General features: G+C 49.9%; 8 protein-coding genes across 8 annotated transcripts; 5 read left to right on the plus strand and 3 right to left on the minus strand.

Annotated features, from left to right (window-relative positions):
* Positions 1–745: 745 nt before the first annotated feature.
* M430DRAFT_82097 (hypothetical protein) lies at positions 746–1,714 on the minus strand (the record flags this gene model as incomplete). The annotated part of the gene is made up of 1 exon (XM_024869603.1): positions 746–1,714. A coding segment is annotated over one exon (969 nt), but the record flags the coding sequence as incomplete, so codon positions are not given.
* Positions 1,715–1,980: 266 nt separating this feature from the next.
* Positions 1,981–3,674, plus strand: M430DRAFT_30763 (hypothetical protein; the record flags this gene model as incomplete). The annotated part of the gene is made up of 3 exons (XM_024865974.1): positions 1,981–2,066; positions 2,120–2,147; positions 2,271–3,674. The coding sequence occupies 3 exons, from the start codon at positions 1,981–1,983 to the stop codon at positions 3,672–3,674; spliced, it is 1,518 nt and encodes a 505-aa protein (XP_024718064.1).
* Positions 3,675–3,817: 143 nt separating this feature from the next.
* Positions 3,818–4,471, plus strand: M430DRAFT_180298 (hypothetical protein). Its single transcript, XM_024863785.1, has one exon. The coding sequence runs from the start codon at positions 3,960–3,962 to the stop codon at positions 4,359–4,361; it is 402 nt and encodes a 133-aa protein (XP_024718065.1). The 5' UTR covers positions 3,818–3,959; the 3' UTR covers positions 4,362–4,471.
* On the plus strand, positions 4,216–5,031 carry M430DRAFT_37048 (hypothetical protein). Its single transcript, XM_024867040.1, has 3 exons — positions 4,216–4,607; positions 4,688–4,839; positions 5,002–5,031. The coding sequence occupies exons 1-3, from the start codon at positions 4,582–4,584 to the stop codon at positions 5,013–5,015; spliced, it is 192 nt and encodes a 63-aa protein (XP_024718066.1). The 5' UTR covers positions 4,216–4,581; the 3' UTR covers positions 5,016–5,031.
* A 2,066-nt stretch (positions 5,032–7,097) lies between these two features.
* M430DRAFT_53430 (hypothetical protein) lies at positions 7,098–8,252 on the minus strand (the record flags this gene model as incomplete). Its single annotated transcript, XM_024868380.1, has 2 exons — positions 7,098–8,045; positions 8,103–8,252. 2 exons carry the CDS (start codon positions 8,250–8,252, stop codon positions 7,098–7,100), a joined length of 1,098 nt encoding a protein of 365 aa, XP_024718067.1.
* A 430-nt stretch (positions 8,253–8,682) lies between these two features.
* Positions 8,683–10,222, plus strand: M430DRAFT_37050 (hypothetical protein). Its single transcript, XM_024867041.1, has one exon. The coding sequence runs from the start codon at positions 8,820–8,822 to the stop codon at positions 9,984–9,986; it is 1,167 nt and encodes a 388-aa protein (XP_024718068.1). The 5' UTR covers positions 8,683–8,819; the 3' UTR covers positions 9,987–10,222.
* On the minus strand, positions 10,063–10,716 carry M430DRAFT_22226 (hypothetical protein; the record flags this gene model as incomplete). The annotated part of the gene is made up of 2 exons (XM_024864659.1): positions 10,063–10,600; positions 10,658–10,716. The coding sequence occupies 2 exons, from the start codon at positions 10,714–10,716 to the stop codon at positions 10,063–10,065; spliced, it is 597 nt and encodes a 198-aa protein (XP_024718069.1).
* Positions 10,717–11,063: 347 nt separating this feature from the next.
* M430DRAFT_61266 (hypothetical protein) lies at positions 11,064–12,131 on the plus strand (the record flags this gene model as incomplete). The annotated part of the gene is made up of 4 exons (XM_024868912.1): positions 11,064–11,245; positions 11,319–11,691; positions 11,747–11,817; positions 11,867–12,131. Exons 1-4 carry the CDS (start codon positions 11,196–11,198, stop codon positions 12,129–12,131), a joined length of 759 nt encoding a protein of 252 aa, XP_024718070.1. The 5' UTR covers positions 11,064–11,195.
* Between the last annotated feature and the right edge of the window lie 105 nt (positions 12,132–12,236).

Consider the following 12,236-nt stretch of genomic DNA (forward strand, 5'->3'; position numbering starts at 1 on the left):
TATACACATCAGTATGCATGCCCTCTTATCTCCTTTCCTTTTGCCCCCTTCTCTGAGCTCTCTTTTATCAACCTCTCAATGTCTCAACATCACTCAATCCCCACAAACCACATATCTGCAACAGAAAGAAGATCACCCAAAAGCTCCCATCTCAACAACAATCCCACAATGCCTCTACGCGCTGGTTTGTTTGTTTCTTTGATCATTGTTGGATGACTCTTCTTATTGTGGTGTATAAGGTAGGATCGCGAGGCTGGATCTGGCGAGTGACGCGTATAGCATTTAGGGAAACCAGTATTATGCCAAGACCCCGAGTCCATGGCAAGGCATTTATGAGGAATATCGACTCGGGAATAGGGCTTGCTTTGATGGAGGAGCACGAAGATATGGGTGAGAAGGAAGTGGAGATACTCGGAAGAAGATGGGAGGTATGTAATTAATTCCAACTTTAATGTCTTCCAAACTAACCAGCACGTACTACTTTACTCATTGCAATGCTAGCTTTGTGGCAAAGGCTTTGGAGGATGTGGTAATCATGGTTGGTCGTGAAGGGGCCATGGAGCCAATGGAATTCCTTCCACTGTGGTTCCGCTGCGATCTTGAGAGCATTCCACTGACAAGTTGATTGAGTCTGGATATTTGCTATTTCCAGGCATAGCCATGAAGATGAACTTTGTCAGGCCTTCTGGACATGCTCTTATACCATAGGGGTTGTCATGCTTCTCTTGATTTCTCAGCGCTTGCTCTTCTTCTTCTTCTTTTTGTTTGGCTTCTTCGCTCCGGACCCTGGCGCATGTGTGGGAAACCGTGTTGCGTGTTCAACATCGAAAGCAGGTTTGTGGCGTCTGAAAAGTAGCATGGTTGTACGGGCATCCTCAATACTCGAATGTTCCCCTTCCTGAATATCAATTCCCAGGATCTCCTTTGCCAGCTTCTTCAAACTCGGCGCCCTCCCTGCACTGTACTTCCTGAACCCCGAAAACCTGGCCGTATCTCGTATATCCTTCTTGGGGTGCCCCAACATCATTGCATCCAGGTCGTTCTTGATCGCATGTCCTACAATAATCCTGTCCTTCAATATGGCCGCGACGTCCGCCTGTACTTCCTCGAAACTTCTTGCGGTTGCCATGTCCTTCGGAGAGACACCGCTGACATGTGTCCTCCAATCTGTAACAAACTCTTTTGGCCGTACAAAAGAATCATAGACTTGGGTACCGTGGAAGTTGACGATGCTGACCCGTGCCAAAACCGATCGATCTTCTTCCCCACCAACTCCCACCATCTCACAATCGATGCCAATGTATTTCCCAATCTCCACGTCTTTTGATAGCCCTCCATTGATGACATCTGCCTTGGCTCCTTGGATAGTTGCGCCCTTTATACTCCCTCCATATGCTTCTACCAGATCCTTGGCCGAGATGTCGTTTTCTTCAGCCCAGAGAGCCAAAGACGCAGATGGTGCCGAGGCCGTTGATTTTGTTGCTTCCGCTGGTTCCGCCGCCTCAGTGCTGGTCCCATTTCCCATTTTGGCCTTCTTCAGAGTTCTTGTCAACGGTGCCTTGACCGGATTACCTTCCAACCTCCTCCGCTTCGCAATAGTGTTCTGCTGTCTTTCCGTCGGTATTGCTTTTCTCTTCTTCTCTTTGCTTGTTGTAGATTCCTGCTTTAACTGCGCCTGCAGTTTCTTCCAATTACTCGACAGTTCGGGGGCCATTCCGTTGTGTTATCGAGTCATCTGGACGCTGCCGTTAAATGCTGGGCACAGCAGGGAATTACAACGATAAGAAAGGGGTTACAGTGTGTACCTAGGTAGGTATATTTTGAGTTTCCCCGGCAGAAAAATTTAGCGACAAGGCTCTGGACTTCAACGCTAAAAGCCGCCTCTTCAGCCTTGTCAGCCCCTCTGGAATTCAACAACTTCTCAGTCGCGATCCATCAAAAATCCATCCTTTTCCATCGGATCAACAGCGACCTATCATCATGGCAGGCGCAGGACAAGGCCAGGAAGCGTCTGTGGGGTCACCGGCGCCCAAGAAGAAGGGGCTGGCGACCGTTGATACGTTGAGGTGAGTGCGGCGATTGTCACGGCGCGAGAGTTCCAGGCTGACTTTGGGTACAGGGTCGGATGTGTCGCTATGGTTATGAAGGTGAGCCTACTTCTACAATCCCCTGCATACCCTCTGGAGCGGTTGATTTTCCCTCTCCATTGCGGTGCATCAGAGTTTCTTTCCCTCAAGATCTAGTGGATCGATGCTAACGACGGTTCCCAGGATGGTGGCTACAGACGAGCAGAAATCCTGAGTATAAAGGAGACGAAGAGCGGCCGGCAATTCTACTGCAACTTCGACAACTTCAACAAACGTCTAGACGAATGGGTCCCCACAAGTCGAATTGATTTCACTCGAGAGGTGGAGTGGCCCAACCCCGAGAAGCCCAAGGATGCAAAGAAATCCGGCCAGGCGGCGAAAAAGTCAACAACTGCCCCAAAAAAGGGACAAAAGCGACCAACTGCTGCTACCAGAGAAACATCTGTAGCCTCGGAGGGAGGTACACCGCGCCCATGGACAGAATTTCCGGGATCCCAGAAACAGAGTCCTGGCTCGCCGGATGAGAAACTTACACTTGGCTTGGACTTGGATGCGACGCCCGGGGTGGAAGATGATGATGCTATGGATGTGGACGGTGCTGTGGCCTCGGCAGTATCAGCGAAGGCCGAACCTCAGGAGCATTTCAGTCGCGAGGAAGAGATTGAGAAACTACGGACAGGAGGATCCATGACACAGAACCAGGCCGAGATCTCGAGAATACGAAATATTTCCAAGGTCCAATTTGGGAAATATGACCTATACCCGTGGTACTTCTCACCCTACCCTGAAATCTTTACCCAGGAAGATCTCCTTTATATCTGCGAGTTCTGCCTCTGTTATTACGGGGATTTCAAATCCTTTACACGCCACCGCCAAAAATGCACGCTCCAGCACCCCCCTGGGAACGAAATCTACCGGGATGATTATGTTTCCTTTTTTGAAATCGACGGTCGGCGCCAAAGGACATGGTGCCGCAACCTCTGCTTGCTGTCCAAAATGTTCCTTGATCATAAAACTCTTTACTACGACGTGGACCCTTTCCTCTTCTACGTCATGACCACACGAGACGACAAAGGCTGCCACCTGATCGGCTATTTCTCTAAAGAAAAAGAATCCGCTGACGGCTACAACGTGGCCTGTATCCTGACTCTGCCGCAATTCCAACGCAAAGGCTACGGGCGCCTGCTCATCCAATTCTCCTACGAGCTCTCCAAGATCGAAGGCAAGCTCGGCTCGCCAGAGAAGCCTCTGTCAGATCTCGGACTCCTCTCCTACCGCCAGTACTGGACGGAGAACCTGGTCGAGAAGCTCCTGGAAGAAAATGCTAAGGGCGCGAAGTGCAGTATCGAGCAGCTCTCGAACTATCTGGCCATGACGCCCACGGATGTGGAGAGCACTCTGCAAGCGCTCAAGATGCAGGTCTATCACAAGGGCGAGCACAAGATCGTCCTACCGACGCATCTCATCAAGCGACATGAGGCGATGAAGGAAAAGCAGAAGACGAAGCCGAAGAGGGCGATTGATCCGGCGAGGATACAATGGAAGCCGCCTGTCTTCACGGCGAGCACGAGGACATGGGGCTGGTAGTTTTGGAGGTCGGTCGGCAAATGGTGGCGTCTGGTGGTTGGATTGGCCTTTGGTGTGGCCTTTGGGTTGAGGCGTTGGTGGACAATAAAGGTTTTCTAACTATGTCTAAGCTCTATAATGAGCTCCCGATCTTGATGATACTGTACATACTTTGACTAAAGTATCTAGGCTCCATATGTGAGCCCGCTTTATTCCCTCTGATCTCCTCCCTTTCATGCTTCGGTCCCTCGCTCATAGCGGGTCGGTGGAGACCAGATTCGTCATAGCACAGGAACAAGGAAGGGAATGGATGGGCAGACGATTGAATTTGTAGAGGCCTTCTACCAAAGTCATGACTCGAAACTGTATAATTATAATCTCTATGTTAATTTGAGTAAAATAGCTAGAGAGGCTTATCATAAGAGACTGCCGGTAGATAGGAGGGGCACGTCTTATTATCTTGTCACCGCCATTTTCTGCCGAGGCCGTCCTTTATCACCAAGCGATTTCCGGGGCAAACTGTGGGGAACGGGAACAACGCGGGTCGTTAACCTTTCGCCCACGGAACCCTTGCTTCAACTGCTCGCGTGCTCCCCTCCCCCTCCTCTTCTTCACATCCCCATCCTCCCAACAACTCCTGTCCGACTCTCTCAATCCCTCGATTCGATCCGTCTATCACAACCACAGCTTCAATTACCATTATCGTGAGGGTATCGGTGCCACAATTCCCAACCGGAACAGCGGAAGCGTTCACAACAAAGGAGCTCTTACATCTGCATACCCGATCCTCTCTCGCCACTCCTCGAACTACCTATACATATCCACCACAGCAGTGAAAACTGCCCAGAACTCACAATTCCGACCCCCTTACGTCTACTCTCGCTATAGGAGATAGTGTCTCCAATCAAGCAAAGCAAGCAAAGCAAACATGCCGCCCGCTCGAGGCTTTGTCGCGTACGCCACCCCTCTGCCTCCCAAACCCCACATATATCTGGCTTAAGAGAAAGGAAATTGCTGACCTGCACGTGTACCAGCAAGCAACGCACACCACTCGTCATTGCTGCCTGTGTGGGCGCAGGTAGTGTGTTCATTGGCTTGAAATGGAGAGCTGTGATGCAGCGGAGCGAGGAAGCAAAGAGGGCGGCGGGTAAAAATATCAATTATACGGTTGCGCCTGGGAGAAGCGGTTCGTCTTTTCTCCTTTTCCCTCTTCTTCATTCTTCCCTCTCGCATTTTTACATTCTTGTTATTTGAACCCCATTTTATAGTATTCCGTTTGCCTTGTTCTCTTTGGAGTCAAATGAACTACGCTATTGGGGGAACCCTTGCTTACAATATTTTCATCCAGGAGGCGGCATTTAACTCTGACACAAGGACCTCGGAATGGGAGATAGGTAAAGAATGATATAGAATATGGGAGAAGAAGCGGAGGCGAGATAGATAAATAGAAAGACCACCATATGTATACCAAAGGTTGGAATGCCCCGTGTCGGGGATATACCCTTCTGTCGGGTTGGCGGCGGGCTCTTACTTTCGTTCTAGGATGAGAAATCAATCCAACGTCCAGATGTCGATTCAGTATGAGGACCTACGTCAATATATGTGAAGATTTGTGCACAGGGCGAATCACTCTCCTACTAATGCAACTATACGTATCATCAGTCGTGTTCAGCTAGGAGAAAGATCCTTACAATCCTCAAGCAAAGAAATATCTTCTTGTCCATGGTCCGGGTAAGGATCAGGACACAAACCATAGTCTTGATACGAATCCCCGAGGACTACGCTCTGCCCGGGAGAAAACAGACCGCCCACCAGCGCCCATCATAAACAAATTAGCTACATTCTGGGATGAGATTCTTTAACTGATTCCAAGATACTTCGATTCCGCCGGAGCAAGCTAGCTAGCTAGAGCAGAGTCCGTCGATTCAGATGAATGATGTGAAGGAGGAGGAAGACTCCAACGTCTCTCTCGTTCGCTTACAACGAATGGAAAACAATGCCTGGCGAATCCTGCTTAATAGATTAGAAGTCAACGATGATTGATGCATTGCAACATGATATTATCGTGGTTAACAGATCTAATATTCAATAAACCCTATAGATCTAAGTATTTTTGTTTCCTTCCGCTTCAATCAAATTCAGCGATATATGTATGTATGTATTTTGAAAAACTAGTGGTTTTCCAAGATCTCTCTAATCGGCTCAGAATCCACGGGTATTAGCTATTGACTAGCCGTACTCCATGGCAATCTCGATCGCCGCGGGTCCTTCTGATTCCGTAGCTTCGCTCTCTATCCTTCTTATGTACAACCCTCTGTGTAGTAGGTACCTTACCTATTCACAACCCGTTAGCCAGCCATATGACGCATATCAGCATATAAACAAACCGACAGAAACACCACCCCTTCATTCATCAACACTTGTATTCTTAAACCAAGCCATCATCTACCTATCTATAAACCACAGAAACAAAAAAAGTCAACTCAAGTAAATGAAAATAAAAGCTTATTACAACCAGTTTCGACAGCGAATTTCAGGGTACCTCTTTCGCTAATCCTCGCCTAAAATCCCAGGGTCCCCCCTATTTCACCATATACATGGCGAGGTGATCGGATCAAGATGTAGTCGTTGAGAATAATACCCTACCTACCTTACCTAGTTAGTTAATACTTCGTTGTTGAAGTAAGCAATTAATCTCTAGATATGATGGGATGCGAGGGGGTGATTGAGAAATTTGGAATTTGTCTTTCTTTGCCCCCTTTTTCAAAGAGAGGGAGGGAACAAGGCTATGAGAAATGAATGAATGAGTCGGGAGAGCTAAGCTGTCTCTATCTTCACACTCTCTTCCTACAATAAATCTTAGATAAGTAATTTAAAATAAAAAACAAAGAGACAAGCCCCCCAAAAAGGAAACAAAAACAAAAACAAAAGAAAGACATACAACAGTAGGTAGGTATTCGCTAATCGTCACCGACTTAACTACTAATCTACCGATTCGAGGCTCAGACGGGATGGCCTGGTTTCCTCGGTCTATGGTCATATGTAGTAGGCTTTTTTTGTATTTGGGAGATAGATGGTGATGGTTCTTTTGGAGAGTGGGGGAAGGAGAGGGGAGATGATAGTGGGGATTCGTTAGGTATTCTATATAGCAATCAATGATGCAAAAGCGCCTAGATGATTGAGGGTCTTTGACAAGACAAGCGGTTTGATGACGTGGAGATACAACGGCTTGTGCCCCGGAGGGATGGTGTTATTTATGATGGGAAATAGATATCTTATGCCATGTGACCCTGCTACATACATCTCGATGGGTCCGTCTAGGTACCTATATCTAGATTGAATACAAGCATCTCCTCTCATCTTTGAAACGCACCAAAACGCCGACCCGAAAAAACGCCAGTCCATGCAATTGATGCCGACAACGAGTAGATGATAAGTCAACCTCTAAATGCCTAGCCATGTCTTTCCCCTCTCGTACACATAAAAGCTAACCGCGACCATCGGTATAACCTTCACATAGCCGATACTCAGCCCTACCCAGTATCCCCTAATACCTTTCTCCTTATATATCATCCTCGCTGTCTCGCTCAGGTGCAATCGGCGTCCATCCCCCACAGCACCGCCAACTTGCATCCTCCTCCTAATGACTTCAAGCGGGTACGCGGACGTCTGGGATACCATTCCTGCGATGCCGCCTGCGAAGAGTTCTGCCCAGGAGCGCAAGGGCACTGGTTTATCAGGCGGGGAGTCAAGGGGCTTGGGGAGCGTCGTGTACTTTGAAATCATGTGGTGCCGCAGAATATCCCCCGCCGTGTCGTGCGTAAGGAAAGACATCCCCGCATAGGGTAACATGCCTAGGATCGTGGCCGAGAAACCCCTATAAAAGTTCGAGAGGCCGAACCTTGGCGTCACTGCATCTATGGTTTTGACAGTCGTCGCTATTACCACTGGTTCGCCAGATACGGGCCGCGGCGGGGGTGATCTCTCGTTGTATATCTTCTTGCAGATTGCGGAGAACGAGGAGCGACTATCGCGCTTCGTTTCGAATGCCAGTCGGACTCGGACGACTTCGAGTGGGTAGGTAAAGAAGACGCTTGTGACTCCGGCAAGGGAACCGGAGAGCAGGCGGCGAATTGGCGTTTCCTGATCTGGGTTGCGGATTAAGGCAGAGCGGATCTGTTCGTATGCTAGGAATTTGATAGCGGCGTAGGGGAAAATTCGCAGTAACGTTGCGGAGTGTCCGCGAAATAACCCGCGCGTTCCGTCGTCTCTGTAGATATCCTTTATGGCCGACACCACGCCGAACCATGATCCTGTATATTTGGCGAATTGGGGATTGCTGGCCTGGAAGAGGATCTTGACTCGGTCTAGAGGCGCTACCACTGTCTTTGCCTATTTCACCTTTGTATAAGTACTTGGGCGGGGATCCGTGGGGACGGGTGAACGTACGGCGCTCCCTGCCAGCCCTCCCGCCACTCCTGTCCGCCATATGTAATCCCAACTCTGCTTGTGCGGTTTCTTCCTCTTCGGGGCTATCGTATCATCGTCTGTCGGGCATATCGCAAGCTCCCTCTTGCGAGCTTCTGCTGCGGCGTCCATCTCTCGTGATTTGTCCTTAAGCATCGCAGGTGGAGAGGCATTGTTCAAGAGGGCCGGGGGCATTCCTCGCCGCCCAGCGGGCTCCGGGTGTATCTGCTGCTGGGCTAAAACCGAGTTGACATCGGGTGATGGCACAATTGGCAGCAGCAGGCGGATTCTAAAGAATTCAAAGGTGAAGCTGGCGAGGGCGGGGCGGAGGTTGGAGGTTGGAAATTGGGAGAAAGAAGTTGGCTTGCAAACCCTGAATGCGGAGTCGTGGATAGGAGCGGAGGTCGGCTTTGCCGAAGTATTTACGAGTTTGCCGCGGGACTCCGCCAGAGACGCACGGCAAAGCTTTTGTCCCGCCGTTGGCGATTTGATTTATCCGCACACGCCCTGCTTTGGCTCATCCGCTACGGGTCTCCTTCACTTGATATACACATCTGGAGTATGCTTCCGTCCATTGTTCTATCGATTACCAAGTGGCAATCGGCATGAAGCTTCTCACTATATTTTTGCCTGCCCCGTCTGACCATTGTTATATACGGGATAAAGACTCTGTTTACGATGTAACATACGCCCGCTCCAATGCCCTCCTCATGTTTGCTCTACCAAAACTCCCTGTCCACCGTCATCTTACTGGACATTCCTCGTTCTATCGAGGAGGCACAAGGTGACTCCTCTTTAAGGTTGATTTCCTCTAAGCCTTTGGAGCGTCCTTATCCATCCATTGAGCCGAAATCAGAGAAAGCAAGGAATAATGTCGGGGAGACCTCTTTGGATGATATGTTGCTTCAGAAATATCTGGAGTTTGCGCTGGACGAGGTGAGGCGTGAGTTGAAGGGAAACAAGAGCTGGTTATTACCTCGCATTACTGAAGAGGATGTTGATGTTCTCTCCTCTGAGAGAAAGAAGAAATATCCAAGACAAGACGCGTCTCCTAATAGGAACGCAAGCCTTTCCCTAAGTGAAAAAGAAAAAGAGTCAGATCATGAAGCACTTCATCTAGACGATTCGCTCTCAAACACCATCCACTATCACAATCGCCTCTCAGCATTTCTACATATCACACTCGGCCCATCTAAGGGCCGTGCAAGGATCCCCCCTAAATCCACCCTCTTACAAGGCGACATCGCATCAACCCTTGATACCTTCACCACCACTGCACCGCTCTTCAACCTCGTGGTCCTGGACCCACCATGGCCGAACCGGTCCGCACGACGGAAGAAATCGTATGGCATATCTTACGGGACGACGGAGATCAAAGATCTGTTGTCTGCCTTACCAATCGAAGCTCACTTGACTGAAAATGGGTTGGTGGCTGTGTGGGTGACGAACAAAGTCGCATTCAGAGATCTGTTACTGGGGGAAGGAGGGTTATTTGAGCAATGGGGCGTACAGCTCGTTGAGGAATGGGTGTGGTTGAAGGTCACCTCGGACGGGGAACCGATTTGTGCACTTGATTCTACGTGGCGGAAACCTTATGAGATACTTCTGATTGGGAGGAAACCTGGGAAAGAAAGGGAAGCGGAGAAGGGAGGAGAGGTGAAAAGGAGAGTTATTCTAGCGGTTCCAGATTTGCATTCGCGAAAGCCGAACCTGAAATCTATTTTTGAGCAAGTGATGGGGAGAGTGGAGGGAGACTATGAGGCTCTGGAGGTCTTTGCGAGGAACCTCACGGCTGGATGGTGGTGCTGGGGGAACGAGGTTCTGAAATTCCAGATGAGCGAGCATTGGAAGGAAGTAGAGCATTGATATCCCATGTTTCATAGCCCGCCAAACCACAAAGCAAATATTATACACCTTTAATATACACACCGGCCGATACCTATCATCGCTCAAGCTTGGGCAGTTGAACATCACGCTCAACCTCGATCTCCTCCCCCACATTCTCCCATTCGCTCCACTCACGTCTTGTATTCCCAGTCTTCCACTTCTCTTTCCCCTGCAATAATAACCTGGCCTGTTCCGCAATGCTCGCGCGTTCCTTCGTGGGGATCTGTCGGCCATCGGGTCTGAACTGTTTCTCGTTCTCCTCGCGCTCCTTCTGTGCGGCATCGAAGGTCTTCTTGTCCCACTTCTCCAGATCTGGGACTTCGGGCCACACAAACGGTCTCTCCATCTCGACCGTCATCTTCTTGATACTCCGCGGGCGGAACCACTTTCTGGGGCTGGGCCGTCGAGCACCGGGCTTGTCCTGTCGAAGCTTCTGTATCTGGATGTAGGAGCGCACGGAAGTGACGGGGATGCCATAGCAGTTCCAGAGATAGTCCCGCAGATCAAGCTTGTTGAGGTTCAAAGGAACGATGAAAGACGCGAAGGTGGGAGGGAGATTGGGGGTCCGCAGGAGGGTCAAGGTGAAGTTTGGCCTGGAGAGAGTTTGTTAGCTGGGGATAGACAATTGGGAGGAGAAAAGGGGGAAGTACAAGTATATCTCCTTGGTCCCCAGCTTGGGACCTTGGCGCACGATAGCTGAGGTTGCCATGGCTGCGGAGTTGGCCATATCAGCGGGGATAGAGATGGTGGACCTTGGATGAGGTTGTTGAAGCTTCACTAAGGTATATTTTTCAACCTCCGCGTATACTCGAATCGGGAAATAAACTGTGGCGCTAGTCGCGAAGAGGTATCGGGCCATCAACGATACCAGATCGGGCAAGCGCGGCGCTGAGTGGGCGGTAACCCGTGATATCCGGACTAAAGCAGCCACAGCACGGAGTTAAGCTTCGCCGTGAGGCTTGTGAACGGCTGGATGAGGCAATTTGTGGGCCGAAAGCCCCTCTCGTTGTGTTTGCCTGACAAATCCCCCCTCCATTGCCGCTACCCCTCCATCCTATCCTTTAGAGGCATTTCTCGAAGCTTCATTTCACACATTCTGCTTTTCCTCATTTTCGCATTTTCTACCTCTTCACCCATCTCTAATCGACCCTCTATCTTCTTCTTGATCTCCAAACCAAATAAAACATCATGGCCTCCAACCCTCCCGCCGCCTGCTGCACCGTCGGTGTCAAGCATGAGTGCGTCCCCCCCCTTTTAACCCACCAAATCCATGCCCGCATGCATATTGAAGAGTGACTGAGACAACAACAGAGGTCAGCCTACCGGAACTACCATCAAAATCGACAACATTGAGACCTATGTTGCCGAGCCCAAGGGCAAGATCGTCCACAAGGACACCGCCATTCTGTACCTCCCAGACGTCATCGGTATCTGGCAGAACAGCCAGTTGATGGCTGACCAGTTCGCCGCCAATGGCTACTACACCATCATCCCTGACCTGTTCAACGGCGACCCACTGTCCTTGAACAAGCCAGAGAACTTTGACTTCATGGCCTGGTTGACCAAGGGTTCCAGCGGTAACAACCCTCACACCTACGAAGCTGTCGACCCCATCGTCGAGAAGTCCATCAAGTACTTGCAGGAGAAGGGCTACAAGAAGATCGGCGCCGTTGGTTACTGCTTTGTGAGTTTCGCTTCTAATCATTGAGCCACTGGGAAATACTGATGATGAGTTACAGGGCGCCAAGTACGTCGTTCGCTTCATGCCCAAGGGCAAGGGAATTGACGTTGGCTACCTCGCCCACCCTTCGTACGCCTCCTTCTCCCTTTTCTTCTGCACCCCGCTAACATCCTTGCAGCTTTGTCGAGGAGTCCGAGCTCTCTCAGATCAATGGTCCTCTTAGCATCGCCGCTGCCGAGACGGACGAGATCTTCCCTACCGAGAAGCGCCACAAGTCAGAGGCTATCCTCATCGAGACCAAGCAGCCTTACCAGATCAACTTGTTCAGTGGTGTTGTCCACGGATTCAGTGTGCGATGCGACACCTCTAAGAAGATTGAGAAGTTTGCAAAGGAGCAGGCCTTCTTGCAGGCCGTTGCCTGGTTTAACGAGTGGTTGATCTAAATGCATGGTCGATATTCAAATAGGATAGGGGAAAACCAGCCGAGGCTGTAGATACCAGACAACTATGAAATTTACAAATATATTAAACCAACCATTTACATTTAA

Source organism: Amorphotheca resinae (assembly GCF_003019875.1).
Source record: "Amorphotheca resinae ATCC 22711 unplaced genomic scaffold M430scaffold_11, whole genome shotgun sequence".
NCBI classification, from domain to species: Eukaryota; Fungi; Ascomycota; class Leotiomycetes; order Helotiales; family Amorphothecaceae; genus Amorphotheca; species Amorphotheca resinae.

Excerpts from the sequence above, each read along its gene's own strand:
- M430DRAFT_180298 (XM_024863785.1), top strand. The coding sequence starts at position 3,960 with ATGGATGGGCAGACGATTGAATTTGTAGAGGCCTTCTACCAAAGTCAT.
- M430DRAFT_37048 (XM_024867040.1), top strand. The coding sequence starts at position 4,582 with ATGCCGCCCGCTCGAGGCTTTGTCGC. Across the intron at positions 4,608-4,687 it reads CCCGCTCGAGGCTTTGTCGC|CAAGCAACGCACACCACTCG; the intron begins GTACGCCACCCC and ends CACGTGTACCAG.
- M430DRAFT_37050 (XM_024867041.1), top strand. The coding sequence starts at position 8,820 with ATGCCCTCCTCATGTTTGCTCTACCAAAACTCCCTGTCCACCGTCATC.